The sequence below is a fragment of the Eulemur rufifrons genome, chromosome 1 (genome assembly GCF_041146395.1).
Source record: "Eulemur rufifrons isolate Redbay chromosome 1, OSU_ERuf_1, whole genome shotgun sequence".
Lineage (NCBI taxonomy): Eukaryota > Metazoa > Chordata > Mammalia > Primates > Lemuridae > Eulemur > Eulemur rufifrons.
The window spans coordinates 17999183-18026439 of NC_090983.1; the positions used below are offsets into that span (position 1 = coordinate 17999183).

Below are 27257 nucleotides of genomic sequence, written 5' to 3' on the forward strand. Positions count from 1 at the left end.
AAAAAAAAAGAAAGAAAGAAAAAGAAAAAGACAAAAATAAAGCAAAACAAAACAAATACAGACTGCTAAAGCAGGTTCCAGACAGGAAGCTACTGATGAACCCAGGACCCTGCAGGCTTCGCTCCTCATGTATCGGGAAGGGTGGGAACCACAGCTGAGTGAGGAGGGTACAGAGGAGAGAGGTTGGGGCTGCAGGGGTCTTGCTCATAGTATGTGTTTGCTGTGCTCAAAGTCCCTCAAAGGGACTTTAGAGAGGATGGAGCCGACTTCCCAAGATAGAGAAAAAGCCTCGAGAGCCGAGGGCTGTGCCAAGTCACCCGGCTCGTCAGGATAGAAGCAGGGCTGGGACCTGTTTCCTGCCGCCAGTCTGGCTCTTCCCTCTCCCCACGCCCCAGTCTGCCTGCACAAGGGCTGTTGCTTTGGATCACCAGCTTCTAGAAGGTCGGACTGGACAGAATAGAGGGCTGGGGAGAGCCGAGGGCAGGAGTGGATTGGGTGGGGTGGGTTGTGGCTAGTCCTGGGCTGGTGTGGTCAGGTGACCTGGGCAGCCACTCCCTGGGCACAGGGCGGGCAGCAGCACTCTCTCTTCTTGTAATCCGCGGAGCAGGCGTGGCAGACCAGGTCTCCGCAGAGCCTGGGGAGCAGAGACAGAGGCCTCTGCAGCTGGGGTCATGGAATTCCAGCACCTTCAGGTCCGCCTCAGATATCAGTTTCTCATGTCCCAGCAGAATGGCCCTTGGTCTGTGTCAGGGTCTCCCCTCGCCCGAAGGGTCTCCTGATGCCCGACCCCCGCAGAGCCTCCACCTCCAATGTCAGCTTCTCCTGCTGGTTCCCTTTCCTCTCCCACTGCTTGTCCTGCCCCCGTGATCACAGAGGAAGGCGGGGAGCAGCTTCTCCCACGTGGGATCTCTCTTCCCAGACGAGGGGCCCGTTCATCAGTCTGTTCCTGAAGAGTTACACCATCCCGCCCTGCGGAGCCCACTCCTAATCTGACCCCCTTCTGCTGTTCTGGTTCATGACTCTGCTTAGTGTTGGAAGCCAGATGCTGTAAACTGAGTGGCCAGCTTTCAGTGGCCTCTCGTGAACCCCCAGTTCCCATGTCCCCCCTTCCCTGGGTGGGAAGGAGGCTGTGAGCTGGTGGAAACCAGGATGTACCAGAAGAAGGATTCTGTGCCCTCATTACCTGCATGGATACCGCCGAGACAGGCGGCCAAAGATCTTGCCACAGCTGACACAGCACCCAGCGGCCACGGAGGAGAGATGCTGGAGCCTCTGCCACTGGTGGTCTTTCTCCCTGGTGGGAGGATGGAGGGGGAAAGACACACACATAGACAGAGACAGGAAGGTAGAAAGATGGAAATGACCCAGATAGAGAGACAGACAGGGACAGCAAGGGAAACACAGAGATGACAAGAGGAAGAGAGAGCCAGTGGCAGAGGGAGTCACACATAGACACACGGAAAGACAAAAAGAGACAGAGAGACAGAGAAGCAAGGACAGAGAGGCAGAAAGACAGAGATACAGCAATAGAGAGAGATTCAAAGAGGGACAGAGAAAGATAGACATTCAGAGAGAGAGAGGAAGCCAGGGAGTTGACAAGGGTGACAGGGAGAGACACATGGAGGAGAGAGATCCATGTAGAGGGAGAGAGAGACATAGAGACAGAGAAGACAGAGACAGGGAGAGACAAATACAGAGACAGTGAGAGACACACACAAGAGATCAGGATGGTGACACTCAAGTTCACTTTGCCCAATGTAACCTTGACTCCCATTCTGAAATACAATGACGCCAGCATTCCTTCCTTTCAACTCTCCTTCCTCCACCTCCTAACTTGTCAGCTATTCCCACAGCATCCAACATGGTAGCCACTAGCCACATGTGGCTATGTAAACTTAAATTAATTGAAATTAAACAAAATGAAAACTTCAGTTCCTCAGTCATACCAGCTTGATCGCTACCTGTGACTAGTAGCTACCACACAGGACAGCACAAGTATGGAATATCTCCATCTTCATAGAACATTCTATTGGATTCTATTCTATAGTTAATATTGTTTATGTGGTAACTCATGTTCTGCAATTATAATTGCCTGCTGTCATTGAAAAAACCAATGAATAGTATTTACATTATTAGATAATACATACACATTGCTTCCCAAAGAGATAAAATGTCTTCTAAACATTTTCCTTCTTGGAAGGCTTTTGTTTTTCTAGGAGTTTCTAACGTCCTTCCTTTGTTACTTGCATTACTTGCTTTTAATATATTACTTTTCCCTCAATTCTTCAACACATTAGGTATTCTGGTGATTTGCCTTCTCCCAGAGACCTTCCTCCCAGGCCCTTGGTATTAATACTTCTGCTTCAATCTAGGTTGACTGCCCCGGGCTGCCCACTTGTCATTTTAGGAATTCTCTTTTCTTTTCTCCTAGGCTAGAACTATTGCTTCCTGAATTCCACGTCTTCTCCTTTCTTGGCTTACTTCCTTGTTTTTCTGGAGCACATCCTCAACTAACTTCCTAAGAAAGGCTGTGTGGGAGATGACTTTTCAGAAACCTGTTTGTCTGAAAATGTCTTTACCCCATCACCTTCCCCACTTAATTCATGGTTTGAACATGGAATTCTATGGCAAGAGTCAGCTTTTCTCAGAACTTAGAAAGTATTGCACCATGGACATGAGTTGGATTTGGCTTCTTTTATAGGTGACCTGTCTTTTCCTACAGACAATTTTAGGATATTCTCCTTATCTTTACTGAAGTTTCACAGTGATGTACCTAGGTCTGGGTTTTGATTGTTTTGTTTTTCATTTATTGTGTTGGTCACTCAGTGAAATCTTTGTATCTGAAGATCAGTGTCCCTAAGAGCTGGGAAATTCTCTCACATTTCTTTCTTTGTTATATTTTATTTGATAAGCTCCTCAATTTTATTTTCTTTCTGTGGAACTTCTTTCACTTGGAGAGGAACTCCTAGACTGATTCTTTATGTTTCTGATTTTTTCTCTCATGACTCCCATCTCTGTGCTTTGTATTCTACTTTCTTTTCTTTTCTTTTCTTTTCTTTTTTTTTGAGACAGAGTCTCACTCTCTTGCCTGGGCGAGAGTGCCGTGGCATCAGCCTAGCTCACAGCAACCTCAAACTTCTGGGCTCAAGTGATCCTCCTGCCTCAGCCTCCCAAGTATCTGGGACTACAGGCATGCACCACCATGCCTGGCTAATTTTTTCTGTATATTTTTAGTTGTCCAGCTAATTGCTTTCTATTTTTATTTTAATTTTTTATTTATTTTTTTTATTTTTTATTTTTTTTAGTAGAGCCGGTGTCTCACTCTTGCTCAGGCTGGTCTTGAACTCCTGAGCTCAAATGATCCACCCGCCTCGGTTTCCCAGAGTGCTAGGATTACAGGCATGAGCCACTGCGCCCGGCCTGTCTTCTGCTTTCTGAGGGACTGCCTCATCTTTCTCTTCCAATCCTTGTAGTGAATTAAGAAAAATTGAGTGATCATATTTTTAATTTTCAAGAACGTTTCTCATCTTTTGACAGTTGTTTTTCACAGTGTCTTGTTTCATGGAAGACAGATGCTTTTGTTTCTTTGTTTATCTTCATCTACCCCTTTCGTGTCTGGGATTCTGGGTTGCCATTTCATATTTAAACAAGAGGCAATAAAAGCTGATTGGAGCTCTGAGTAGTAGAAGAATACGGTTGACTAGCGGCTTCCCTTTAGGGGGAACTGGGTAGGGAGCTACCTGCTACATCAGACTTTCAAATGTCAGGACAAACTAGTCTTTTATTTGGGACATCAACTAAATTTCTTTAGAGAAGGACCTTTTCATCATTTGCCTGGGAGATAGGCCTCTGACTGCCGATATCCTGCAGGCCTCTATGCAATTTATGTGCTGTGTATCCTTGGGGACCAAGTCAGCCTCTCTGACCCTCAGTTTCCTCATCTGTGAAAAATGGGGATACCAGCAGGGGTCAGCTAAAAGAAGGAGATGAGTTAGCATATATAAAAGGTCTAGAACCCTGCTTGAGAGTTGTTAGTGGCACGGATTTTTCACGCCCTGCCCTCTACATCCCTTCCCATCCCCCCTTCTGCTCCCCAACTCCACCGTCCCTATCCTTACTGAATCAGTTCCAACACCCGTCTCTTCATGGCCTGGACCAGGTCCCGCTGCCCTCCAAGCTCCTCCTGGTACATGGCGTCCCTCCTCTCAGCCTCCTGCTGCTGCTGCTCCAGCTGTGCCTGCAGCTGGGCTCTCTCCTCCTGACACCTGGGCGCAGAAGGAAGAGCAGGCCATGAGGCGGGGAGCTCAGCACTTGTGACTGAGCTAGGCTGGGCCTCTGCCTGGCAGGGGTCCCCGGGGTGGGGTGGGGTGGGGGAAGCTGGTGGTGCCCCCTGCAGCTCAAGTCCACACACACACAACACAGAACACATACACAGCATAACACACAACATAACACACGCCTAACACAGACAGCACACACAACACAACACAACACAACACTCAACACAACACTCACAAGACACAACATACACATAACGCATACACACAACACAATACACACACAACACACATGTACAATATAACACAATGTGCGTAAGCGCACCCATGTGTACACACACACCCACCAAACTGAGCACTGTGTGAGGTCTCACACCTACACTGCCGACTCCTCACCAACCATTCAGAGAAATGAAAAACGAAAACAGGGCCAGGCCTCGAGTGCCCCTTTAGAGGGGACGAGCTGACGTTTCCACTTTTCTCTTTGTTTTTCTACTTTTTTCTTTTTAAAAATATTTCCATTTTAAAATGCGATTTGCTTTAAAGCTATGTTCCTGATCATCGCAGCCTCTGGAGGGAAGGAGGCTGCCCGCCCGGCAACCAGGTCAGATGGGCTGCACCCGGCTGGAAACGACTGTGGGGAGGGAGCAGCGTAGGATTTGGGGGGATTTTTTTGCCTCGAAATATTTTAAAAAGTTATGTTACATTGTCTCTTAAATTAAAAAAGGTAATATTAAAAATATGGCTTTCTTAGAATTTTGATTTAGTGTTGGCCTTGGAACTTCCTCAGCTCTATTCTTATCTTTTTTTTTTTTTTTTTTGTCTCTAGTGGTTTTTGAGAAGGTTCCAAGAAGTCTACTAGACAGGACATAAAGAGGTCCCAGCCCCAGGTCCCCGCCTCTTACACCACGGCTTGATGGGGAGGGCTCTGTGACGGGGCAGGGGGAGGGGTGCTGTGACGGGGGAGGGGGGCGGGCACCAGTGGGGGTCCCTGCGCTCTGGACGTGTGCACGTGTGGGCAAGTGCCCTTGGGCATGAGCGTGTTTGAGGGGAAGAGGCTTGCGACAGGCTTGACAATGAATCAAGCAAGTGATTTTGAAAACACTGCCATTCAGCACGCTGCAGGGAAGAAAGTTGGGGGCCTCATGAAATGGAATGGGCAGCAGTGGCCACTGACCTCCCAAAAGGGCCGGTCACTGCAGCCTTGAGAGCGTTCTGGGGCTCAGGCGTGGATCAGGGCCATGCTTTGACTTTTAATGAACATTCTCGTTTTCAGCCTCCTCATTTCTTAGCTGCTGGCTTTAATTTTCCTGAGCCAGTTTACTTGCCCGGTGATCCCGGGTCCTCATGTGACCACTGGGGTGCATGTGTGTGTCTGTGGGGTGGGAGGGAACACTTAGCAGCTACTGTGTGCCAGTGGCTGTTTGGGTGCCAGGAGTAGAGCAGTGCCTACGGCTCCTGTGGACGTTACAGCGAGTTTGGGGCAGTGGTCAAAGCAAGTGACAGACAGTAAAATAATTAAACTCAGTGTTATGACAGTGACAAAGGAGGGCTTGAGAGAGAGACCAGAGAAGGTGTGCAGGGAAGGCTTCTCAGACAAGGTGACATGTACGCAGACCTGGAAGATGAGAAGTCAGTCACGTGGAGCCAGGCAGGGCACATGCAGAAGTCTGCCAGCTGGAAAGAGCTGGGCTGGTCTGAGGAACTGAAAGAAGACTAGAAATCTGGAAGGCCATGCAGGGCAGCGGGGAGTGGGGAAGGCAAGAGAGGAGGGGGGAGGTGACAGGGCCTGCTCTGTCCTCCAGTGGCACAGGAGGAGTGAATGTTAACCTCAGTGCAATGGGAAGCCACTGGAGTGTTTAAGCAGGGGGTGGCAGATGCTCCTAGTGCAGGAGAGGACATGGAAGGAGTTAGTTTAATGGCAGCTACTATATGTCAGGCACTGATCCTAGTGTTTTGTAGCCTCATGTCGTTTTCACAATGTTATGAGACAGGTAATATGATCCTCATTTTATAAGAGTGAAAAGTAGAGCATCAGAGAGGGAGTGACACTTGCCCAGGGTCACACAGTTTGATCAGTGGAAGAAGCAGAAATCTGGACACAGGCTTGTTCGGCTTTTAACTTCTGCTTCCCCACATCTCCATCCACACAGGGCCCTGATCACCAGCCATCTCTGGCACCAGCGCCAAGTGGGCAGCAGGTGGGAGAGAGGGATGGGTCCCCATAGCCCTTGTGGGCCTTGGAGGAGCTCAGTGCTGCCGTCCATGGGGTGGGGGAGGTGTGGTGTTGCCTAATTCCCCATCCTGAGGACCTCTTTGGATTGTGTCAGTCCTAATCTCCTTTGCTTGGAAGTCTTGCCCAGGGGCAGAGGAAATCCCCTGCAGGGACAGATGGCTGGCAGAGCATCTGTGCTGGGAGGAGGAACCTTAGCGATCACATCATCTGCTTTTGCTAATTGGAGACCTGAGGTCCAGAGAGGGGAGGCCACTGTCTCACGGGCCTGCAGCCAGAGAGCCATGAAGTGGGTGTTGGAACCAGGTCTCAGTCCAAGTCCATTTTCATAGCCCTGCAGGTCTGCCCTAGGGCTGCCTCCTGCAGGGTCAGCTGCGACTCGCCTCTGCCTTTCCTGGGCTCTGTGTGGGGGCCTTCACTGTCCCCCCTCAGTTTGTCCTCCAAACTACAGCCTGAGCGAGCCCTTTGAACACCAATGTCAGACTGAGAGACTCACCTGCTGCAACCCTGCCCTGGCCTGCTGTGGCATGGAGAAGAATCCCAGAATCTCACTCGGCCTTCAGGGTCCCTGGCTGCTGCTCTGTCCCTCTCTCCCCTGCTCAGCCACTCTGGAAGCGCCTGGCCTGCCTGTCCCCAAGCCCACACTTTTAGGCCTTTGTCTCTGCCATTCCCCTGGCCAGCAGTGCCCCTCCCTAGACATTCGCATGGTCTGGTCTCTCCTGTGGTTGGAATTTCTGCTCAGCCTGGACCCCAAGTCTGAATGACTATCCTGCCTTTATCCCCTTCCCCAGCTGTATTTTTCTCCAGAGCATCTACTACTACCTGACATGTATTTCTATTTGTTTACCTATCATCTGTCTTCCAGGGCATATAGGGCGGACTGCGCCTGTTTTATTCATGGTTGTCCACCCCCTACCCCATTGCCCTACTCACGACCATAGTAGAGGCACAGTAAGTATTGTTGACAGAATGAATGGGCCCTGTGGCACTCCTGTTCACTGTGGCCAGATGCTCATCACCAGCTGGAAGCCCAGAGTCCCTTTTCCTAGGAGTGAGTGTTGTCCTTAGCTCCCTGGATTCCAGGAGTCAGGGAGTGTGTTCTCTTCCTAGCCTCAGGGGCAGCTGTATTCACAGTCTGGCGCTTCCCAAATCCATCTCCGGCCCCTATTTCCTTCCTGAACCCCACACCCAACTGCTTGTCCAGCGGCCCCACTTGGGTGTCTAACAGGTGCCTCAAACTTGACATGTTCAAATCTAAGCTCTGAACTTTCCCCACAAACCTGCCCTCCCACAGCCTCTTCGCCTGGGTTAACAGTGACTCAGCTTTCCACTTGATCAGGTAGAAAATTCCGGTCATTCTTGACTTCTGTCTTTCTCTTAGACCCACATCCAATCCCTCAGGAAGCCCCACTCTGGAATTTGCCCAGCACCCATCAGCTTCTCCTCCCTCCACTGCCTCCAGCCCAGTCAGGTCCCTTCGCTCTCACCGCCCCCACGGCAGCCGCAGCCTCCTCCCTGGGCTCCGTGCAGCTAGCTTGCTTGCCTGAAGGCCAGCTCCATAGTGCCTTTGAAAACATAAATCGGTCTGGAACAGGCCAATCTATAGAGATAGAAAGTGAACTGGTGGCTGCCTGTGGCTGGGGAGGGGACGGGGGTGGGGACGGTGACTGTTAATGGGTACAGGATTTCTCTTTGGGTTGATGAAAATGTTTTGAGATTGATTGTGGTGATGGGTGCACAGTACTCTGAATATACTAAATACCTTGAATTGTAAAAAATTTAAAAAGCATATATACCTGTATTTGACATTAAAAAAACCCTCAGATCATGTCTCTCCTCTGCTCAGAACTTTCAATAGCTCCCATCTTACTCTGAGTCAAAGCCAAGATTCTTTCAATGACCCATCAGACTCTCCCTAATCTGGCCCCCATTGCCTGACCTTTTTCTACATCCTCTCCCTCCTTCACTCCACTGGGGCCAGAATGGCCTCCTTGATGTTTCTAGAACCTGCCATGCCCATTACCATCTCACGGCTTTTGCTCTTGCTGTTCCCTCTGCCTGGAACATCTTTAAATGTCTCACTCCTCACTCAGTAAAGACTGAGGCCTTTACTTAAACAACATCTTTTTGGGGAAGCCTTCTCTGGCCATGCCTACTTATTTAAAATATCACCCCTGAGATCAATTCAGCAAGAGGATATGATTATTATGAATATATATGCAGCCAATATCAGGGAACCCAGATATATAAAGCAAATATTATTAGAGGTAAAGAGAGACAGACTCTAATACAATGATACTTGACTTCAACAGATGATCTAGAAAGAACGTAAACAAAGAAACATCAGACTTACATTACCCTATAGACCAAATGGACCAGACAGACATCTACATAGCATTTCATCCAATAGCTACAGGATATACATTCTTTTCATCAGCACATGGAACATTCTCCAGGATAGACAACATGTGAGGTCACAAAACAAGTCTCGACAAATTAAAGAAAATTGAAATTGTATCAAGTTACCTTATCAGAGTACAATGGAATAAAACTAGAAATCAGGAACAAGAAGAGCTCTGGAAACTGTACAATGACAGAAACTAAACAATATGTTCCTGAACACCCAATGGTTCTATGAAGAAATTATTATAAAAAGGAATTCCAATAATTTTGTGAAACAAATGAAAATGGAAACATAATATATATACCAAAACCCATGGCATACAGCAAAAGCAGTAGTAAGAGGTAACCTTATAGCAATAAACACTAAAAGCAGAAAGATTTCAAATAAACAACCTAATCTTACACCTCAAGGAACTAGAAAAGCAGGAACAAACCAAACCCAAAATTAGTAGGAGGAAAGAAACAATAAAGATCACAACAGAACTAAACAAAATAGAGACAAAAAAAAAAAAAAAAAAAGAAAAGAAAAGAAAAAAGAAATACAACTGATACCACAGAAATACAAAGGATCATTAGAGATTATTATGAACAATTATATGCTAACAAATTGGAAAACCTAGAGGAAATTGATAAATTTCTGAATGCATATAACTTACCAAGATTACACCAAGAAGAAATTGGAAACCTGAACAGATCAATAATGAGTAATGAGAATGAACCAGGAATAAAAAGTCCCCAAACAAACAAAGCCCAGGACCACATAGCTCTAATTCTGAGTTCTACCAAACTTTTAAAGAATGAACATCAATTCTTCTCAAACTATTACAAAAAATTGAAGTGCATGGAATTGTCCCTAATTCATTCTATGAGGCCAGCATTACCCTAATGCCAACCACAGACAAGGACACAACAGAAAAAAAAAATTACAGGCCAATATTCCTGATGAATATAGTTGCAAAAATCCTCAAATAAATATTAGCAAACTGAATTCAGCAGCACATTAAAAAGATAATACATAATACATCATGGTCAAGTGGGGTTTATCCCAGAAATGCAAGGATGGTTCAACAAATGCAAATCAATAAATGTGATACATCTCACCACCAGAATGAAGGACAAAAACCATATGATCATTTTAGTAGATGTAAACAAAGCATTTAATAAAATTCAATATCCCTTCATGATAAAAATTCTTAACAAATTAGGCAAATCCACAGTTAGCATCCTACTGGACAGGGTAAAGCCGAAAGCCTTTCTTCTAAGAACTAGAACAAGATAAGAACGCACACTTTCACCACTCTTATTCAACATGGTACTGAGAATCTTACGTAGATAAATTAGGCAAGAAAAAGAAATAAAGGGCATCAAAACTGGGAAAAAAGGAGGTCAGAATTTTCCTCTTTGTAGACAACTTGATTTTTTATATAGAAAAACCTAAAAGCTCCATCAAAAATCTCTTAAAACTCAAACAAATTCAATAATGTTGCCAGGCACAAAATGAACACACAAAAATCAGTAGCATTTTTTTTTTTTTTTTGAGACAGAGTCTCACTCTGTTGCCTGGGCTAGAGTGCCATGGCATCAGCCTAGCTCACAGCAACCTCAAACTCCTGAGCTCAAGTGATCCTCCTGCCTCAGCCTCCCAAGTAGCTGGGACTATAGGCACGCGCCACCATGCTTGGCTAATTTTTTTTCTATTTTTAGTTGTTTGGCTAATTTTTTTCTATTTTTAGTAGAGACAGGGTCTCGCTCTTGCTCAGGCTGGTCTCGAACTCCTGAGCTCAAGCAATCCTCCCTCCTCAGCCTCCCAGAGTGCCAAGATTACAGGTGTGAGCCACTGTGCCCGGCCAGTAACATTTCTATATATCAATAATGAACTAGCTGAAAAGAAATTGAGAAAGCAATCCCATTTACAATAGCTAAAAAATCAAAATATTTCAGAATAAATTTAATCAAGGAGGTGAAAGATCTCTACAATGAAAATTCAAAATACTGATGAAAGAAATGAAAGAGGACACAAAAAAAGGAACAGACATCCCATGCTCATGGATTGGAAGAATTAATATTGTTAAAATGACCATGCTGCCCAAAGAAATCTCCAAATTCAATGCAATCTCTATCAAAATACCAATGACATTCTTTACAGAAATAGAAAAAATAATCCTAAAATTCACATGGAGCCACAAAAGATCCTGAATAGCTAAAACAATACTGAGTAAAAAGAATAAAGCTGGACATACCACACTATCTGACTTCAAAATATACCACAAAGCTATAGTAACTTAAATAGCATAGTAGTGATATAAAAACAGACACATAGATCAGTGGAACAAAACAGAGAATCCAGAAGTACATGCATTTATTTAAAGCCAACTGATTTTCAACAAAGGCACCAAGAACACACATTGGGAAAATAATAACCTCTTCAATAAATTGTGCTGGGAAAATTGTCTATCCATAGTCAGAAGAATGAAACTAGACTCCTATCTCTTGCCATATACAAAAATCAAATAAAAATGGATTAAAGACTTAAAAGTAAGACTTGAAACTATATAACAACTAGAAAAAAACATAAGGGAAATGCTTTAGTACATTGGTCAAGGCAAAGATTTTATGGGTAAGACTTCAAAGGTACAGGCAGCAAAACCAAAAATAGACAATTAAGGGGGCTAAGATGGAAGACTAGAAGCAACCTGCACAATGCTGCTCTTGTGGAGAGGATCAAAAATGGTGAATAGATATTCACTTTTGGATTGACAGTCTAAGAGAGAGCACTGGGTATCAACACAGAGGTGGCAGGAGTGAAATGAAGAAGAGAGAAGTGGGACGACTTGCTCAGCAGCATTGGGAGGTACTTGGGGAAGATGCCCACACATGGGGAAAGGACAGAGGAGAGAATTCTGGGGCTCCAAGCTTCCTCTGAAGACACTTTAACTAGACCTGTGGGAGGGCCCCTCCACCACAGCAGGCCTGTGGACTGATACAAAGCCCTGCCTGGAGGCTGTACGGTGGCATTGCTCTTGAGAGAAGGCACAGCTGGCTTGCAAGCCCTGGGGGCTGTTGCTGGTGCCATTGTGACATCCCAGCCCCAGAGCACTATGTCTACGCAGGGGTCAGATCCATAGCTGCTACCTGCGCCTTGCCCCTACTGGGTAGGAAGGGAGTGAGGAGTCCTGGTGCTTATGCACGCCCCATGAGCATCTGCTGTTCGCCCCCACCACTGCCTCTGGGGGATCTGAATGGAGTAGGAGACTATGGAACCAGTGCCCACTGCTGTGGCCTGGGTGACCCTGCACAGCCACATCTCCTGTGGGACCTACGTGGAACATGTGCTGTAGCCCCACCCCATTCTGCACATGTACCTCACTCCGCAGGCCCACCCTGACAGGTGCATGTGCCTTGCCCCACAGTCCTGCCCTGCCACAGTGGCCCTGTGACAACCACATGGGATTGGGGGAGACACAGCAGAGCAGCAGGCTTAAAGGCTTACAGTGCATCTGCCTCTCTCCTTCATGTTCAAGCTTCTTGAATAGGACTCAGGCATGTCATCCAGGGACCCATCCCTATCTTTTCCAAGTAACAGAGGTCCCAAAAGAAGATAACAGGTGTTTCATAAAGCTATCTGTTTTATATTGAGAGAAGAAGCTCAAGACAAGAAGGAACCAACATAAGAACTCTGGCAACATGAAATAACAGGCTGTCTTGACACGCCAAAGGATCAAAAGAGCACTCCAGTAATGAACTCCAACCAAAAGAAAATCAATATGACAGATATGGAATTCAGATTACAAATGGCAAGTAAAATAAATGGGACTGAGGAGAAGGTAGGAAACCAACACAAGGAAACTTCAAAAATTATTCAGGACAGGAATGAAAAATTCACTAAAGAGATAGATAACATAAGAAAAGATATAACAGAACTTAAAGAAATGGAAGTGTCATGTAGGGAATTTCAAAATAGATCAGAAAGTTTAAGCAACAGACTATACCAAGCAGAAGAAAGAATTTCAGAGCTTGAAGACAAGGCTTTTGAATTAACCTAGTCAGTCAAAAATGTAGAAAAAAGAATAAAGAAGAATGAACAATCACTGCAAGAAATATGGGACTATGTAAAGCAAGCTAATATAAGAATCACAGGTATCCCTGAGGGAGAAGAAGAAAAAGCAAAAAGCTTGGAAAACCTATTTGTTAGAATAATTGAGGAAAACTTCCCTGGTATTGCTGGAAATTTAGATATCCAGATACAAGAGCATCATCAAATATCTGGAAGATTCATAGCAAATAGGACATTACCAAGGCACATGGTCATCATTCTGTCTAATGTCAACATGAAGGAGAAAATCCTATGAGCTGCGAGACAAAAGCAACAAGTTACTTTCAAAGTAAAACCCATTAGACTAACATCAAACTTCTCAGCAGAGACCTTACAAGTCAGAAGGGATTGGGGTTCCATTTTCAGTCTTCTTAAACAGAATAACTTCCAGCCAAAGATTTTGTATCCTGCAAAGGTAAGTTTCATAAATGAAGGAGAAATAAAGTGTTTCCCAGACAAGCATACACTATGGCAATTTGTCACTACTAGACCTGCCCTACAGAAAGTGCTTAGAAGTGCTCTATACGTGGAACAGAACAATTGATCCCCACCAGTGTAAAAACACCTGAAAGTTAAAGTTCACAACTCTTAAAAAAAAGTAACACAAGGGAGAAAACATGGCAATTAGGTATCATTCAACATGACAAACAGAACAGTATCTCTATATCAATACTAACATTGAACATAAACGGTCTTAACACTCCACTTAAAAGATATAGGCTGGCCGAATGGATGAAAAAACACAACCCAAATCTACGCTGTCTCCAAGAAACCTATCTACCTTGCAGGGATTCTCATAGACTCAAGGTAAAGGGATGTAAAAAAATATTCCACACAAATGGAAGCCGACAGCAAGCAGAAGTAGCAATTCTCATATCAGATAAAATAGACTTTAAATAAACAATGGTACAAAAAGACAAAGATCATCATTATATAATGATAAAGAGAGAAATTCAGCAAAAAGATATATCGTGTGTGTGTGTGTGTGTGTGTGTGTGCGTGTGTATGCACCTGCTGCTGAATGATCTTTGTGTCAATGATGAAATTAAGATAGAAATCAAATAAAAAATTTTTTGGATTGGACAACATGGATGATATTAGCTTCCTAAATCTATGAGATACAGAAAAAGCAGTGCTAAGGAGGAAGTTCATAGCCTTAAATGCTTCCATCTGTCATTTTACAGAAAGACCACAAATTAATGACCTAATCTTACCTTACGGAACTAGAAAAAGAAGAACAAACCAAACTCAAAGCTAGCAGAAGACAGGAAATAACAAAGCTCAGAGCAGAACTAAATGAAATGGAAATAAAAAAAATAATACAAAGAATCAAGAAAATAAAAAGTTGGTTCTTTGAAAAGATTAACAAAATCAATAGACAACTAGCTATATTAACCAGAAATGGAAGAGAAAAGAGTGAAATAAGGTCAATCAGAAATAAAAAATAAGACATTCCAACTGATACAACAGAAATATAAAATATCATCCATGACTGCTATAAAAACATCTCTGCACACAAAGTAGAATATCTAGATGAAATGTATAAATTTGTGGACACACACAACATCCCAAGCTTGAATCAGAAAGAAATAGAAATACTAACAGACTAATAACAAGTAGCAAGATTGAAAAAGTAATAAAAAGTCTCCTCCCCCCACCAAAAGCCCCATACCGAATGGATTCATAGCTGAATTCTACCAGACATACAAGGAGGAACCGGCACCTATTCTACTGAAACTGTTCTATAATATCAAGAAGGAGGAAATCTTCCCTAACTCATTTTACAAAGCCAGTGTCAACCTGATACCAAAGCCAGGAAAGAACACAACAAATAAGAAAAACTATAAACCAATATCCCTCATGAACACAGATGCAAAAATCCTCAACAAAATACCACCAAACCAAATCCAATAGCACATCAAAAAGATAATTCACCATGATCAAGTGGGTTTCATCCCAGGGATGCAAGGACAATTCAACATATGCAAATCAATAAATGTGACTCATCACACAAACAGAAGCAAAAACAAAGACCATATGATCATCTCTGTAGATGCAGAAATAGCATTTGATAAAATCCAGCACCCCTTCATGATAAAATCCCTCAACAAACTGGGCATAGAAAGATCATACCTCAAAATAATAAAAGCCATATATGACAAATCCACAGCCAACATCATACCGAATAGGGAAAAGTTGAAAGCATTCTCCCTAAGACCTGGAACAAGACAAGGATGCCATTGTTACCACTTGTATTCAACATAGTACTGGAAGTCATAGCCAGAGCAATCAGGCAAGAGAAAGAAATAAAGGGCATCCAACTCATGAAAGAGGAGGTCAACTATCTTTGTTTGCCAATGATATGATCTTATATCTAGAAAAGCCTAAAGATTCCACCAAAAGACTCCTAGAACTGCTAAATAAATTAAGAAAAGTCTCAGGATACAAAATCAATATGTACAAATCTGTGGCATTTCTATATACTGTCATCATATTCTATACAATAACGGTCAAACTGAAAGTTAAATTGAGAACTCAATATCATTTACAATAGCTACAAAGAAAATAATATGCCTAGTAATATACTTAACCAAGTTGGCGAAAGATCTCTACAAGGAGAACTACAAAACACTGATGAAAAAAATCACAGATGACACAAACAGATGGAAAACATCCCAGGCTCATGGTTTGAAAGACTAAACATTGTTAAAATTTCCATGCCAAAGTGATTTACAGATTAAATGTAATTTCCATCAAAATACCAATGGCATTTTTCACAAATCTAGAAAAAATAATCCTCAACTTCATATGGAACCAAAAAAAAAGGCCGGATAGCCAAAGAAATCCTAAACAAAAAGAACAAATCTAGAGGCATGACATTACCTGACTTCAATTATACTACAAGGGTATAGTAATTAGAATAGTGTGATACTGGTATAAAGGGAGACACAGAGACCAATGGAACAGAATAGAGAATCCAGAAATAAAACCATATAGCTATGACCAACTCATTTTCTACAAAGAAGACAAAAAAAAAAAAAAAAATGGGGAAAAACACCCTATTCTTTAAATGGTGCTGGGAAAACTGGATAGCCACATCCAAGAAGAATGAAACTGTATCTCTGTCTCTCACCATATATAAAAAATTAACTCAAGATGCGTTAAAGGCTTAAAAGTAAGACCTGAAACCATAAAAATTCTAGAAGAAAACATAGGAAAAACTCTTCTAGACACTGGCCTAGGCAAAGAATTTATGAGTAAAACCCCAAAAGCAAATACAGCAGCAACAAAACAACAAAATGGGACTTAATTAAACTTAAAAGTTTCTACACAACAAAGGAAGTAATAAACAGAGTAAATAGACAACTTACAGAATAGGAGAAAATATTTGGAAACTATATCTGACATGGGGCTAATATCCACAATCTACAAAGAACTCAAACAAATCAATAAGAAAAAAACAAATAACACCATCCAAAAGTAGGCAAAAGCACGACCAGAGTTTTCTGAAAAGAAGATAGACAAATGGCCAAAAATCACATGACAAAATGCACACCATCACTAATTTTCAGGGAAATGCAAATTAAAACCACAATGAGATACCACCTTACCCCTGTCAGAGTGGCTATTATTATTATTATTACTGGTTTTTTTTTTTGAGATGGGGTTTGCTCTGTCTCCCTGGCTAGAGTGCAGTGGCATCCTCATAGCTCACTGAAGCCTCAAACTCCCGGGCTCAAGCGATCCTCTTCCCCCACCTCCCAGGTAGCTGGGACTACAGGTGTGTACCACCATGGCTGGCTAATTTTTCTATTTTTTATTGAGATGGGGTCTCACTCTTGCTTAGGCTGGTCTTGAACTCCTGGCCTCAAGCAATCCTCCTACCTAGGCCTCTCAAAGTGCTAGGATTATAGGTGCAAGTCACTGTGCCCAGCTCAGAATGGCTATTACTATACAGTAAAAAAAAAAATAGATGTTGGTGTGGATTTGGTGAAAAGGGAACGCTTATGCACTGTTAGTGGGAACGTAAACTAGTAAAACTGCTATGGAAAGCAGTACGGAGATTCTTCAAAGAACTAAAAGTAGACCTACCATTCATCCCTGCAATCCCCCTACTGGGTATCCATGCAAAGGAAAAGAAGTCATTTTATAATAAAGACACCTGCACCCGAATGTTTATGGCAGCACAATTCACAATTGCAAAGATACGGAACCAATCTAAGTGTCCATAAACTGATGAGTGGATAAAGAAAATGTGGAATATATATACCATGGAGTACTACTCAGCCATAAAAAGGAATGAAATAATGTCTTTTGCAGCAACTTGAATGGAACTGGAGATCATTATTCAAAGTGAAGTATCTCTGGAATGGAAAAGCGAATACCACGTGTTCTCACTTATAAGTGGGAGCTAAACGATGGGTACACGTGGTCATAACACATTGTAATGGACATCGAAAACTAAGAAGGGGTGAGGGTGGGAGGAGGTGAGGAATAAAAAAAAAATCTACTCATCAATTACAATGTATACTATCATGTTGAAGGGTATACTTAAAGCCCTGACTTCAGCATGATACCATTCATCCATGTAACAAAATCACTTGTATCCCCTAAATTTTTTGGAAAAAGATAGACAAATGGATCTATATAAAACTAAAAAGTTTCTGCACAGCAAGGGAAATAATCAAAAGAATGGAGTGACAACCTGTAGAATGGGAGAAAATATCTGCAAACTATACATCCAACAAGGGATTAATATCCAGAATATAAAAGGAACTCAACCTAACAGCAAAAAACCTAATAATCTGATTAAGAAATGGACAAAAGATCTGAATAGACATTTCTCCAAAAAAGACATATAAATGGCTAACAAGTACATGAAAAAAATGCTCAAAATCACTAATCAGAGAAATGCAAATTAAAACTACAGTGAATATCAGCTCACCCCAGGTAGTATGGCTACTATAAAAAAGATAAAGAATCACAAATGCTAGTGGGGGATGCAGATAAAAAAGGACTCTTATGTGTTGTTGGTAGGAATGTAAATTAGAACATCTATTATGTAAAAGAGTATGGAGGTTTCTTAAAAAACTAAAAGTATAACTACCGTACGATCCAGCAATCCCATTACTGGGCATTTATCCAAAGGAATGAATGGAAGTCAGTATATTGAAGAGACATCTGCTTCCCCAAGTTTATTGCAGCACCATTCACAACAGCCAAGATGTGGAATTAACTTAAACGTCCATACATCAACAGATGAATGAATTTTTAAAATGTGGTATACATACACAATGGAATAAAAAAGAATGAAACCCTGTCATTCATTTCAACATAGATGAGCCTGGAGGACATTATGTTAAGTGAAACAGGTCAGGCACAGGAAGATAAAGACCACATGTTCTCACTCATATGTGGTAGGTAAAAAAAAGTTGAGCTCCTAGAAGCAGAGAGTGAAATTGTGGTTGTTAGAGGCGGGCAATGGTGGGCGGGGCAGAGGACAGTGAGAGGCTGGTTAATGGGTACAAAATCACAGCTAGATGGGAGGGCAAGTTTCATGTTCTATAGCACCATAGGGTGACTGTAGTTAACAATAAGTTAATGTATATTTTCAAGAAGCTAGAAGATTTTGAATGTTCCCACCACAGAGAAATGATAAATCTTTGAGGTAATGAATATGCTAATTACCCTGATTTGATCATTACACATTGTATATGCATATTGGAATATCGCTCTGTATAATTATTGCTCATTGACTAAAACGAAAAGAAAAAAAAAAAGTCACTCCCGAAACACCCATTCCCCTTCCTTACTTGTTTCCTCCTTAGAACTTATCCCAGTGTGTATTTCACAGTCTATGTATCTCACTCACTTACCATATTTATTGGCTGCCTCCTTCGTAAGAATGCAAGCTCCACGAGGGCAGGAATTTTTGTCGGTTTTATCCGTGGGACTGTTTCCTGCACTAGAACAGGCCCAGCTCAGAGTGGGTGTTTGGAGTGTTTGTGGAATGACTCAATGACAAGTGACAGGTGGCAGGAGGACAGCAGTCAGCGAGACAAGGGCCCCCAGGTCAGGGAGCAGCAGGGCCGGCCTGTCTCTGTGCAGCCTCTAGCTGCTCCTTCTAGCCTGTCTGGATCCCACAGAAGGTTCTTGAGTGGGCAAAGCCCCCATGATCCTCCAGGGTGTGAATCATCGCAATATTTGCTGAATATCCTCAGCTGAGTGTAGGGTGGGAGGAGCCCCCGGGCCTTTTTGGGTTGGTTTCTGGGCTCCTGGGCCTACCTTACCCTGGTGAGCAGTCAAGACTTCCCAGTGATTCAGGCTGAATCACAGCTTCTCGGGTTCTGCGGGGGTTGGACTGGTTCCTCCCTGGCCCTGGGCAGGTGTCAACCAGCGGGGAGAGAGAGACAGAGGCAGGCGGGTAGACCGAGGCACCCAGAGAACAAGGCAGAGAGGCACAGAAAGACCAAGTCAGGCCAAGGAAGATGTTTGCATGGAGGAGACACTTTATCAAATAAATGATGAAAGAGAAACTGAGAGACTGAGGTAGAAAGGTAGAGACAGACAGTGCTCTCGCTCTGGGCCCTTGAGGTCAATGTGATCATGGCAAATGCAGATGCTGGATGGTGAGAGACGCGGAGGGAGAGAGACGGAGAGACTGAAATATAGGGACTCAAAATACTAGCTGAGCGGTAGTGTCTGGGCCCCTGGTTCTGGAGTCAGCTGCAGGGACAGAATCTCAGCTCCTCTGCCAGCTGACATTTGGTGAATTGGGTAGCAGTTTTGAGCCTTGGTCTCATCTATATGGGACGCGGCAAGTGGTAGTTATGGTTAGGATCATAGGAGGGTGAGAGGCTGAGTAATTGGCAACAAGTGAAGGAGAGACAAACAAACCAAGTAAAAGGAGAGAGAAAGTGATGAGGGAGGAGCCGGGGGGCAGGGGGCCAGAGCAGGTTGAAAAGAGAGAGAAGCAGCCCAGGGGAGGCAGCAGAGGGAGGCAGGGGTGAGTGGGGTGGGCAGGAGGTGGGGCCTCTCCTGGGGCCACTGGAGTGGGTGTTGGGGAGGGAGGACTGGCAAAGGAGAGGGGCTGGTGGAGCCCTGTGACCAGGGTCAGGGCCCTGCCTGCCTCAGCACCCAGAGTTGTGTCCAGCGGCCTGGCATGGGAGGGCTCTGAAGACCCCCCCGCCCCCGGCTCGGCCTTGACTGAGAGCAGGAGCCAGGGAGCACCTGCGCGCCCACCGCTGGCGGTTGCCAAGGTTACCTGTGGAGCTGCTCCTGAAGTGCCTGCAGCTCCCCCTCCTGTCCCCTCAGCAACTGTTCCTGGCGCTGGGCCAGCTCCTTGGCCTTCCGCAGCTCATGCTTGAGGCTCTGGAGGTGAAGGAGGGGGAAGGGGGCTCAGGAGGAGGGCAGAGGCCCCAGGCCTGGGGCTGACCTGACGGACATTCCCATGAGACCCCAGGCTAGGCCCTGGGGTGGAGGGCAGGACTCTGCGGTGGGGCTGGAATGCCTGGCCCTGTCCTAGGCCCTGCCCTGGGGGAGCCTGGGGCCACCGTTTCTTCCTTCACGGCAGGACTGAGTTACAAGGCCCCAGGACCTGGAAGCCTGGCTAGGGAGGAGGCCAAAGGAAGGCTCCGTAATGATCCTGGGGGACATGGATGAGCATCTGCAGCAAGAGCAGCTTAGGTGGGGCCTGCAACCGTGAACTTAGATTTTGGGAAGAGACCTGCCATGAGAGAAATATGGACCTTGAGAACACGTGACTGCCCTGAAGAACTGTTGGGAAGGGATCCCAAACTCAAATGCCTGCAGGGGCTGGGCAGGCAGTATTGATGAGTAAATTGGGCCTAGTGTGAGGCAATAGGGAAAGGTGGGGACTTTGGGGAACTGAAGAATTCATGGCTTTCAAAAGTCATCCCCAAGTAATAATCCTGTGTAGGTCAATAAAAGTTGATCTATGGGCTGGAATGGCCCCTGGGCTACCACTGGAGACCCCCATCCATGGGCCAGGTCAGAGGGCGGTTTAGACAGGTAAGGAACTCAACTGCTCTCACCTTGACCACGTCCTGCAGGGGCACCTCAGCTTGCTCCTCCCTCCTGGCCACACTGGTCACTCCTGTGTGCTCCTGCGGCTTCTCTTTGGTGGAGCCTTCCTTTGTCCCCAGGCCCTGGAGGACCCAGGACTCCCCCAGAGTGCTTGGCCCCTCCCACTCCTGCCTGCTCCCTGGCGTTGCTTCCTCTGTCGCCTCTCTGGGGCTGGGGGGCAGCAGCCTCTGGACATGACCCCACTCTGCTTCCCCTTCATGAGTCTCCTCTGTGGTTCCCTGGCCCTCTGCATCTGGCAGAAGCCCTCTGTCCTCAGCGTCCATCCCTCTCACCTCCCTCTGAGCCCCCTTGGCTCCCTGCCCCCGTCCCTGGATGCTGGGTGTAGAATTCTCCAGGAACATTTCAATCCATGGGGCTCCCTCCTCCTGGTCCAGCTGAAGGTCCTCCCCCTCTGGTTCCCGCATGTCCTGGGAGGGTCCAAGGCTCCTGGAATCTTCTGTCTTCTTTTCCAAAATGTGGGGAAGATGCCTTTGTTGCTGAGACTCAGCTTGTCTCACCAAGTGGTGTCCCCTGGGTGCATCTTTCAGAGAGCCAGCTTGACTGGTGTGTGGCTCGTCCAGCTGGACTCCTGTGGGACCTTCATATGCAGCTGGGATCTAAGGAGAAGCCCCCAAACCTGTTATCCCTCTTAGCGCCAATTCACTGACCCGGTGCATGGGAGAGGCCACAGCCTCAATCCAACAGGCTTGCTGAATATGTGGATCCCTGGGCGCTCTCACTGGAAATTTTGATTTATCAGACCAGAAATATGAATTTTGACAACACCCCAGGTGATCTGAGACCCAAACTTTGATCTGGTGAGGCACAGCAGTGTGTCTCAATGTCCTTTTCTCCACTGCCCCCGGCCCATGTCCTTCTCCCTCCTGCTCCTGGGTCTTTTGCATTGATTTGGTTTCCCCTAAGTTCCTCCACTCCTCTCCTTTAATCCTTCCTCCTGAATTTGACTTTCTGTTTCAGTTTTCTCACCTGCAAAATGGGAATAATAATACCTGGTTTGTAGGGTTGGGATGAAAGCTGAAATGGACTGGCACCCAGCTAAGAGTGACCTCTCTCAAGAGGCCTTCTCTGTGCCCCCACGTTCCTCTGTCCATGTCGCTGCACTCAACATGTATTACAATGTGTTCCTTTAGGGTCTGTCTCCATGAAGAGACCTTGAACTCCTTCAGGTCAGAGTCCTGACCGTATCTGTACCTGGTGCCTGGAAGCTGATGGATGCAAACTGTGCTTATGGAAAGATGATAACAACAATGATGGTGACCACAGCCTGCCTTGTAGTGAGCATGTTGCCAAGAGCCTTGCTGTGTACGACACGTGAGCTGTCTCAATTTACCCTAACACTCACACTATGAGGCAGTAAAAGCAACTTGCCCAAGGACCATGGTTAGCAAAACAGGAGGCTGGGCTTTGAACCAGGCAATCTGGCCCTTGAGTCTCTCCCTGGACTGAACCAGACATTTGCCAATTGTTCTGTGCAGGGGACTCAGCAGGTGGTCTCCCTCATCTGTTTCCTGCAAGCTTCCAGTTACCCATCCCAGACCCTCTTCCTCCCCTGGGCGCAGTGGCTCCTGCCAATGGTGCTAGTGTTCCCTTTCTCCCCAGATATCCCCACCGCCCTAGGAATAGGAGCCCTCTCCTCTGTGGCAGGCCCCTGGTCCACACACTGGCCTCAGACTCTGTCTGTCCAGTTGGGTCAGGGCTCTCTGTATATTCAAAGAGGGAGGCCCAGTTAATGCTCAACCTGGGGGTCCCAAAAAATGGGGAAGAAGCAACTTAGAGTGATGGTGGGGCAGAGGCACCTCCTTTAGGGCATCTTTGGTTCTTCTGAGTTTTCTTCCCTGGGTCCGGCTGGAATTGGAACAGTGTGATCTGAAAGTAGAACAGGCAGGGGCATCTTGGGCCTCTCTTCAGAGATGGGCTTGGTCCCCAGATGGAGAGTATCCCATCTTTCCACCCACGCATCCATCCCAGCATGTTTCCTGTCTTGCTGCCCACCAGCCCTCATGCATCCCACCCTCCATTCATGCATACATCCCATCCCCACATCCTACACTCCATTCATGCATACATCCCATCCCAACATCCTACACTCCATTCATGCATACGTCCCATCCCAACATTCTACACTTCATTCATGCATACGTCCCATCCCAACATTCTACCCTTCATTCATGCATACATCCCATCCCCACATCCTACACTCCATTCATGCATACATCCCATCCCAACATCCTACACTCCATTCATGCATACATCCCATCCCAACATCCTACACTGCATTCATGCATACGTCCCATCCCAACATTCTACACTTCATTCATGCATACGTCCCATCCCAACATTCTACCCTTCATTCATGCATACATCCCATCCCAACATTCTACCCTTCATTCATGCATACATCCCATCCCAACATCCTACACTGCATTCATGCATACGTCCCATCCCAACATTCTACACTTCATTCATGCATACGTCCCATCCCAACATTCTACCCTTCATTCATGCATACATTCCATCCCAACATTGTACCCTTCATTCATGCATACATCCCATCCCAACATCCTACACTCCATTCATGCATACGTCCCATCCCAACATTCTACACTCCATTCATGCATATGTCCCATCCCAACATCCTACCCTCCATTCATGAATACATTCCATCCAACATGCTACCCTCCATTCATGAATACATTCCATCCAACATCCTGCCCTCCATTCATGCATACATTCCATCTGACATCACACCCTCCATTCATCTTTCCAGCCCTCCTTCCCAACCACCCACCAAATCTTTAGTGAGTGCATATTTTAGGCAACATCATGGGATGACATGAGATCACAATGGGATCATGCAAGGCTAGGGAGATGGAAGATCAAGGAGCAAGAAGGGAGGCAGAGATGGATGGGGCTGGGTACTGAGAGCTTGGCCCTTGCCCAGGACATGTGGTGGTCATGGTTACAGGTGTTGAAAAGAGGCTTCCTTCATTGCTACCTCCACTTACTCTGAGAACATGGGCCAGGCCCCATCCAGATCTGGCCGCTGCAGGTCCAAGTCAAAGGCCACGCCATTGAGAGCATAGAGAGAGTCCAGGATATCTTCCTGGAGTTCTGGGCACAGCAGAGGGCTCCGAGGGCCATACCATTCCCTGTGTTAACAGTGATCAGCACCCTTGGCCTTTGACCCTGGTGCTATTGCCATCCCCAATCTCACAGATTCAGCCCACTGCATACCATAATGGGACTATTTTCCATTCAGGGTTGTGGCCCTTTAAGAGTCAGAGGCCCAAGCACCATGTTGCTACCAGGACTCTTGGGTTCTGACCTCCCAGCTACCCTTTCTTTCTTGTCTTTTCCTTCATGACTTCCACTTAAATTGTCCAGGACATTAAACCACCCATCTGGAGTAAAGGAGGGCTCTTTCATGAAGCAGGGAAAGTGGGCTCAGAAGGTCTCTGTGGGAGAGTGTCCCAGCAGCCCCACCTGGTGAGCTCTGGGTTCAGGAGACAGAGCTGCAGGGTCTCAGCCAGCTGTCTGTGGACCAGGCAGAAGCGGATGAAGGCACGGCCTTTTCCCAGAGGGGTCTTCAACTGCAGCGTGGGGTGGGGAGGGGGCAAAGCAGGGGCGGTATTAGGACAGGAGGAGCTCCGTCAGCACGGAGTGGGAGAAGACGGCACTGGTGGGCTATGAGAAAGGGCGTAGCAGGACCTGAAGGTCACAAGAGGAAAGGGGTGGCAGGAGGGGTGCTGGGGGCAGTGCTAAGGAGAGATGGGGACCTGGTGAGGGGGGTCCACAGTCAGTGGAACAGGGATGGGTGGGAAAGGGGTTTCGGGCAGGCTTGTGTCCCCCCTCCCAGACATTCCCATTCTGGTAGCAGGGCCCCTTCATGCTTCTGAGGTCAGCCTTCCTGCCACCTGTCCCTGGACACCTTGTCCTGTGAGCAGACGAAGCGGGCTGCCTCTGTGTCCCCACGCTGCCGCCGCAAGGCAGTGCAGAGGAAGTCCCAGTAATCCTTCCGAGGCCCCAGGAAACTCTTCTGCTCTTTCTGGTCAAACTGGGATGAAAACAAGAGAAATAAAAGTGTAGAAATTCTTCCTCTTAGATCCTGCCTCGCATTCCAGCGTACCGAGTGGGCACGTGGTAGAGGAAAGGGCTTCTGCACAACTGGTGTCAGGTGCTGGCCCTGTCCTTATGGCTGTGTGACCAGGAGCAAGATGCTTGACCTCTCTGAGCCTCAGTGTTCTCCTTCCTTCATTCAGATGCATTACTGAGCACTTACTATGTTCAAAGCCCTGATCTGGGCCCTGGGGATACAGCAATGAACAAAGTGACCACGTGAAGCTCTCATCTTGGTAGGGGAAGAAAATGAACAGACTAAATGAGCAAACCGTCTAGTGTGTTAGATAGTGCTGACTGCTGGGCAGTAAAAATAAAGCAAGGGAAGAGAGTGGAAAGTGTGGTGTATGTATGTGTGTAGGAGTGGTGTGTAGTGTGTGTGCAGTGGGTGCTGAAGGCTTAGATTAAGATGGCCAGCGGAAGCCTTCCACTCGGAAGGAAAAGAAAAACTGTGCCATCCAAATTCTGTGGAGGGAAGTGCCCATCAATACGTGAGTGGATTAATCAAATGTGGTCTATGTATACCATGGAGTGCTATTCAGCCACAAAAAACAATGGTGATCTAGCACCTCTTGTATTATCCTGGATAGAGCTGGAGCCCATTCTACTAAGTGAAGTATCACAAGAATGGAAAACCAAGCACCACATGTACTCACCATCAATTGGTATTAACAGATCAACACTTATGTGCACATATAGTAGTAACATTCATCGGGCATCAGGCAGATGGGAGCGAGGAGGAGGGGATGGGTATATTCACACCTAATGGGTGCAGTGCGCATCATCTGGGGGATGGAGACACTTGAAGCTCTTACTCGAGTGGGGCAAGGGCAATATATGTAACCTAAACATTTGTACCCCCATAATATGCTGAAATAAAAAAAATAAAAAAGCCCTAAATTCTGTGGAGGAGATTTCAAGGCAGAGGGACTAATAAGTGCAAAGGCCCTGGGGCAGGAGCACACCTGGTGTGCTCTAGGAAGACCATGGAGGCCAGGGCAGCTGGAGTGCAGCAGGCAAGAGATGAACTCATAGAAGTAGGAAGGGGTGCGTGTGTGCGTGTGTGAGCATGTGCGTGTGTGTGTGTGTGTGTGTGTGTGTGAGGAAGGTGGTCCACACCCAGAGGAGAGACTGAGGATTAAATGAGGAGGAGCACATAAAGGCGTAGCCGCACACACAGTAAGTGCTCAGTAAAGGCCAGTGAGAGTTACGACTGGGACTCTAACTAGCCAAGAGAAAGGCCAGTCCTGGGACGTCCACGCCTCTGGAGCTTTAGTGTGCAGAGCACGGTGGCTGCCCCAGCCCGTACTCCCCCCCCCCCCCCCCCCCGCCCAGCTCTGCCCCACCTCCCTTCCCAGGCTGCAATGGCGGCCTCCAAGAGTGAGGTTATGTGTCAGGAAGGAGAGGGACATGAGACAGTGCAGGGTAACAGAGGGAGACAGAGGCTCTTCCCTCAGTCTCTGGGAGACCTCCCAGTCGTCTGGGCCTGGGGCGACGGTGGGGGCGGGGAGGAGAGGGTCCCACCTGCAGCAGCAGCTCCAGACAGCCGCAGAATCTGTGCAGCTCAGCACTGGCATCGGTCACTGGCCCCTGCCTGTCCCCATAGCCCTGGAGGATGGCAGAGATGGCAGCTGCAGGGAGGAGGGTGGACATCAGACATCAGGTCTCAAGGCTGCTGAGGGACAGGCTCCCAAGTCCCCTCACTTCTTCTGTAGCTCAGTGCCAGAGAATCTTCAGGAAATACTCACCTTTCAGGTCCCTGGTGACCTTGAGGATGGCCCTGTCTTCTGACATGGGTATTTGGAAATGATGCAAATCCTTGTGACTTGGAAAAACCCCAGGAAGGACCTCTGGGCTCTGCTGTCCAACTCTCTCCTTATTCAAAGGAGGAATCAGAGCCTGGAGAGGGAACGTGACTTACTCAGGGTCACAGAGAAAGAGAGTTAGTGGGGTGACCAGCCCAGCTCTTCCTGATAGGCCTGTGTGACAAGGATGGGGTGGCCTCCACTTACTGAGCTGGGCCTGGGTG

General features: G+C 46.3%; 1 protein-coding gene across 1 annotated transcript; it reads right to left on the bottom strand.

Annotated features, from left to right (window-relative positions):
* Positions 1 to 531: 531 nt before the first annotated feature.
* RUFY4 (RUN and FYVE domain containing 4) lies at positions 532 to 27022 on the bottom strand. Its single transcript, XM_069467259.1, has 11 exons — positions 26977 to 27022; positions 26753 to 26859; positions 25041 to 25166; positions 24596 to 24702; positions 24118 to 24261; positions 22909 to 22978; positions 21061 to 21708; positions 20271 to 20377; positions 4119 to 4265; positions 1184 to 1294; positions 532 to 634 (listed from the first exon to the last, which is right to left on the bottom strand). Exons 1-11 carry the CDS (start codon positions 27020 to 27022, stop codon positions 532 to 534), a joined length of 1716 nt encoding a protein of 571 aa, XP_069323360.1.
* Between the last annotated feature and the right edge of the window lie 235 nt (positions 27023 to 27257).